Source organism: Fukomys damarensis, unplaced genomic scaffold (genome assembly GCF_012274545.1).
Source record: "Fukomys damarensis isolate Sample0158 unplaced genomic scaffold, DMR_v1.0_HiC HiC_scaffold_37, whole genome shotgun sequence".
Taxonomy (NCBI): domain Eukaryota; kingdom Metazoa; phylum Chordata; class Mammalia; order Rodentia; family Bathyergidae; genus Fukomys; species Fukomys damarensis.
This window is the reverse complement of record NW_022900949.1, coordinates 31,007,362-31,013,118: the sequence shown is the minus strand read 5'-3', so window position 1 is coordinate 31,013,118 and position 5,757 is coordinate 31,007,362. Positions and strand designations below refer to the sequence as shown.

The 5,757-nt window shown below is 50.3% G+C and overlaps 1 protein-coding gene across 1 annotated transcript in view; it reads left to right on the top strand.

Annotated features, from left to right (window-relative positions):
- The first annotated feature begins 316 nt into the window (after positions 1 to 316).
- Mkrn2os (MKRN2 opposite strand) overlaps positions 317 to 5,757 on the top strand; it is a 7,730-nt gene continuing 2,289 nt past the window's right edge. The window contains exons 1-2 of the mRNA XM_010637977.1: positions 317 to 620; positions 3,868 to 3,917. Of these exons, the coding sequence (XP_010636279.1) occupies positions 403 to 620; positions 3,868 to 3,917 (268 nt within the window). The 5' untranslated portion in view covers positions 317 to 402. The remainder of the gene's footprint in view (positions 621 to 3,867; positions 3,918 to 5,757) is intronic.

The window sequence follows — 5,757 nt, the reverse complement described above, 5'->3', positions numbered from 1 at the left end:
ACATTAAGTAATGAGGTTCTGGTCAAAATATAAATCCAGAGCTGGCAATGCAACAAACAAACAAACAAACAAACAAACAAAAAAGCTGGAAGAAGCTGAGAAAAGCTGCACAGAAAAATAGGGTTTTGAGAGATAAGGTGCCTGTCATCAGGTGCAAAATATACAGGGCTTAGGAAGAAGAAGCTTAGCCATGAAGCACAAATGAGAACTAGCTCTTTAAGAATCCAGTCTCAGATGGCCTGGTTGGTTACTGGTTAACCCCACCTGGCTTAGCTCCCAGGCCTTATGGTGCCCTCTATCAGGCTATTGGGTTACTCAGCAGTACAGTGGCTCACATTTGCCGGCCATAAGGAGGAAAAGGAAGTCTCCAAACTCTTCCTGGTGGCCTGGGAGGCAAATGCCATGCACAGCATGGAGGCTGGGAAGCCTTTGATTAAATTCAACCACTGTAAGAGATCCATCTACAGTTTTGGGGTGCCAAGGTGCTGCCCCCTGTGCCAGGAGGCCCTGGGCTTGGCAGAGCTGGCCAATGCCCCAGTCAGCGCCTGCAGCCCCTTCACCAATGGGCACCAGGAAAAGTGCTGCTTCCTCCTCAGACCGACCCAGGGCACATTTCTCAGGTACCGCATCTCCTGAGTGTCGCATTGAGCGGCACAAACTGGTCCTTTGTCAGTCACCACGACTTCCTTTTCCTAGTATGCAGTGGACAGGATGAGGTTTCAGGGGCTTCTTTGGGGGCTTTGGCTTTACATCCTGATATGTAGGCCAATTTATTCCACAGAAATGGGTGTGCAGAGCTGGGAGGCAATGCTGGTGTGAGGCTCTAGTCCTCCCGGCACCACACACACACACAAAGCTGGCTTGCAGTAGTGAAGGAAAAGTACAGGAGATGTGCTAAGAGGTTATGTGTAAAATCCCACCTCCAACAGTGCCTTTCCTGCAGCCAGGTGCGGTGGCCAAGCAGGAATGCAGCACTTACAGACTGTTCTGTGTGGAGCTGGGTTAGACTGAAGCCAGCCAGGTTTGGTGCTGTTTGCTTGGTGTTTTGGTGCTGGGCCCACGAGGGAGGCAGGGGCTTACCACTGAGCCACATCCAGCCCTGAGCTGATACTGACAGCTGAGGCCTTCCCAGTGCGGACACCATCTGGCTTTGATTAAGTTTAGAAATCAATAGAAAGGATGATGTCTCATTGTCCCTCTGCAGTGTAGAATTGGAACTGAAGGAGCCGGGTGTTTTAAACGACATGCGTGTTACTGAATAATGCATGTGCCTTAAGAAGCGTGTTCAGTCCTCTGCGTAGATACAGGGAATGACTTTTGAAGTTGACTGCAAATTCTTGCATCCCTCAGGGCGCCAGTTTGGTTTACTTCTTTTTCTTGTGGTGTAGGGAGGAGATGCCTCCCTGTCTTGCCAGGCTGGCCTCCGACTCCTGGGCTCAAGCGAACCTCCTGCCTCAACCTCCTGAGTAGCTAGGTCGTTGCCCGCAGAGTACTTCTGTCTGGGCGCACACACTTTCTAACTCACTGAATCCATTCTTTTCCTTCTCTCTGGACAAGAAGTAAACCAAAATGTGCAGAAAGGCTGGCCACACGCTGGGTGCTGAGCAAGCTGGGATGGGACAGACAGGACAGCTGAGGCCAACTGGCCCCAGGGTCCTCTCTGAGCCTCTGGTCCAGGCCTGCAGGCACTGGGGCTCTGCAACAGCACGTGCACTGCCAGCTGCCAGGCCTTCACAGCCCTCCAGCGCCAGAGCAGCCATCCAAGAAGCAAAAGCTCAGGACTGAGCAGGGTGCCAGGGAAGGAAGCAAGGAAGTGGGGAATCAAACCTGAGGTTTGGGGCAGGAGCAGCTCAGAGGGCTCCTCTGACAGAGTCAGGGCAGCCACGTGTGTCCTTGTCTTCTGCTGTGTTACAGCCCGGGAAGCTTGCTTTAATGAGGAGCCACACATCTGGCACATCTGGATTCTGTCTCCCTCTCCTTTTCCCTCTCCCTCTCTGTCTCTCTCTCTTTCTCTCTCCCTCTTCCTTTCTTTTTCTCTCTAGGGGATGCCAGAGCTTGAACTCAGGGTCTTTTTTGGGGGGGTTACCAGGGATTGAACTCAGGTCCCTGTGCTTGTGAGGCAGGCAGCAGCGCCACTGATCTCCATGGTCTTTGCACTGAGCTGTATCCCACTCTACCTCCTCTTTTTGTGGACAGTTCTCGCTGTTTGCCCAGGGTGGCCGCAAACTCACAATTCTCTCACAGCTTCCTACTTAGCTGGAGTTACAGGCATGCATCACTGTTTTAGTCCCTTTCTTACCCGACACCCACAGATTGAGGAGGAGAGGCTAACCTTGGCTCACACTTTGCAGAGTGGTCCTCGGCCAGTCGGAGTGGTGGACAAGAAGTAGAGTGAAATGAAGGAGCTGGGGAGGGACAGCCACCCTTCTAGGCCTGGCCGCAGTGCTGGCTCTTCTAATCAGACCTTGCCTCTCAACAGCAAGTCAGCTCTAAACCCCCAAGTCCATCACCTTCCAAAAGCCTGCCTCTGGGTGCACGAGGCTCTTGGGGGGTCACCTGGCTATTAACCATAGCAACTACCAAGCCTATCAGCATTATCATTTTAAAAATTACTTCTGTCTGGGCCTGGTGGTCACCCCTGTGATCCCAACACTCTGAGAGGCTGAGGCAGGAGAATCACAAGTTGGAGCCCAGCCTGAGCAACTTAGTGTTTTAGCAAGACTTTGTCCCCACCCCCAAATAAAAACAAAACTAAAAGGGCTGTGGATGCAACTTCATGCAAAGGCCTTGGGTTCCATCCCCAGTTACACACACACACACACACACACACACACACACACACACACACACACACGCACCCTCTGACCTTCCTGCCTGCTTGCTGAGAGGCTTAGGATACTCCTGTTCACAGATGCAGACACAGGGTGCAGAAAGCTCCATGCTCCGTGTCCCCAGATCCATAAGTGGCAGCCTGGGAGTGCTGCGAAGATGACGTGATAGGGAATCAAGTTGGTCATTGTTTGGACTTGTGTAAAGGAGAACACCAAGGGGCTGGGGTAGCTCAGTGGCCGAGCACATGCTTGGCACGCATGAGGCTCTGGGTTCCATCCCCAGTGCCACAAAACTCCTGGCGACCACAAAGAGTAATGTCAGGAAATGAAGGAGAAGCAGGAGGGGCCACAGCTATAAAGTAACACAGGATGCTGCACGTGTGGAGCTGAGGCCCGTCCCACCCCACCAGTCCAAGCCCGGGCTGTCAGCTCCCACAGAAGGAATGGAAGATAACCAGGTATTCCTTCGGCTGGTAAAGTGGTGCATGCTGCAATCCCAGCTGCTCAGGAGGCTGAGGCAGGAGGATTTCAAGTTTGAGGAAGGCAACTTAGCAAGAACTTCCTTCTTTCAAAATGAAATTTTAAAATTTTTTGTGAAAAAAAATTGAACCAGCACTGCTTAGGTTCAATCCCCAGTACTAAAAATAATGATAATGATAATAATAATAATAATAATAACAATAATAATAATAACCTCTAATCAATTTCCAGGAGATGCCAATGAAATCCATCTTTGGGGCAGTGCCATGGGAGCATTTCCTACATCAGACGCACTTGTCACTCAGCCAGGTCTCCAACTCAGCTTCTGCTCACCTGGAGTGAGGGGAGGCCCACATCCCTCCCTTATGTTAAACACCATGGCTTCATGCCAAGCACATGTCAACCAGACAGATGATAGAGCAGCAGCTCACCCATTGCCCCAGCTACTAAGGTGGCTGAGGCAGGAGGATCACTTGAGCCCAAGGGTTTGAGACCAGCCCTGGCATCTGAGAGACTCCATCTCATAAAAAGAAAAAATAATACTCGTTTCTTTCAGGGAGTATGATGGAAAGTCTGATCTCCATGTTGGAATAACTAACACAAATGGTGAGTACACTTTCACTTTCTTTTCTAACTTAAATACAGAACAACACAGGCCGGGATTTAGCTCAGTGGCTCCACTGCCTGCCTCTCAAGTGCAAGGTCCCGAGTTCGATCCCTGATCCCCAAAATAAATAAATAAATAAAACTCAAAACACAGCACTGAGTACAATCTTGGTCACATTTAACTGGTGATTCCTCAGTGCCCTGGTTCTCCTCCTGCACGCTGGGTGGGTCGGCCGCCCCCACACTGCCTGTGTGGAAGACTCGCTCCTTCCTGTTGCTGAGGCAGAGTCAGGGCTACTGCATGCTGAGCTCAGGCTTGGGGTACCATGTGCTATACCCCAGCCCCCCAAAAGTGTCAGCGCTTTCTCATTAAAAGGCCTCACAAACCTGCATGCTTTTCCTTGGGTGTAGGAGAGGAAGAAGAAATAGACATCCAGAGAAGCTGAGTTGTCCAAGATGTCACTTCCTGTGCCCAAATAAGATTTTGGCCTTTTGTTTGTTTGTTTGTTTTTTGTTTTGTTTGGTTTGATTTGGTTTGGTTTTTTTGACAGGGTCTCACTATGTAGTTCAGATTGAACTTGTAGCTCAACTTACACTACGTAGCCCAGGCTGGCCTCAAACTCACGGCAATCCTGTCTCAGCCTCCTGAGTGCTGGAATTATAGGCACACCCCACCATGCCCAGCGCCCAAATAAGATTTTGGACCCAGGCCCAATTCCCCAACCCTATGGTAACCTGGCTTCAAGAGTGGAAGAAGGGCTATATCTCCTCAGCATGTGTAGGGGGCCTCTGGGGGTTCACTCAACGAAAGGAGCCAGGTGTGGCGGTGCCCACCTGTAAACATGGCACCCTGGGAAGCTGAGGCAGGAAGATTGAAAGTTCAAGGCAAGCCTGGGCAATTTAGTAAGACCGTGTCTAAAAATGAAAAGGGCTGGGAGTGTAGATATGTGTAAATACATGAGCTAAGGCTGTAGCTCTGAGGTCACAGACTCTGCAACCCGAGACTCCAACACGCTCCTCAGTGGCAGAAGGGCCTGAGCGGAGCCCTTTTCAGGAAGCAGCACAAGCATCTGGGTGTAGTCTTTCTTTCCCCTTTGAGGCAGGAGAAACTGATACCCTAAACTGAAACTTAGAACTGCATTTTAAAATTTACATCCCCGTGTGCAGTTAGTGATACCACCCATTTTAATCTTGTTCTTGTTTCTGGGCTTTGTAATGTTGCCTAGGCTGGCATTGAACTTGCAATCCTCCTGCCTCAGCCTGCCCAGTATGACCAGGTCTGGCTTGTACCACCAACTGTCATCAGGGGCCCTTCCCAGCCAGAGGCTTGACTCTGGGGGATCCAACTGTCTGGATTTGATGAAGCAGGAAATGTGTTACTTTCAGTTTGGCCCAAACCAGGAAGTCAGCCAGCCTAGAATCTGTCTTTCCTGTCCAGACACCAGTGTTAGGTTACTGGGAAGGACCAGCGGGCTTTGCATGCAGCAGTCCTGGTGCTGCTGGCAGGTTGTGGGGAAAAGTGTCTGGCCCTGCATGAGATGAGGCTGGTAAGGAAAAGCAACAAACAAAGTGTAGGCTGGAGGGCTGGGTGCTGATGTAAATATGTACTAATAAAAATTTTAAAATTAGTAAAAATTAAGGATCCCCTGTTAAGCACCTCCCCCTTTTTGAGACAGGTTCTCCATATGTAGTCCAGGCTGTCCTTGAACTCATGGAGATCCTCCTGCCTCAGCCTGCCTAGTGCTGGGATGACAGGTGTGTGCCACCACACCTGGCATGATTTGTAAATAGAGAGCTTCAAGAAAGACATTTGCAGATGACTAGCCAGGCACTTTTTTTT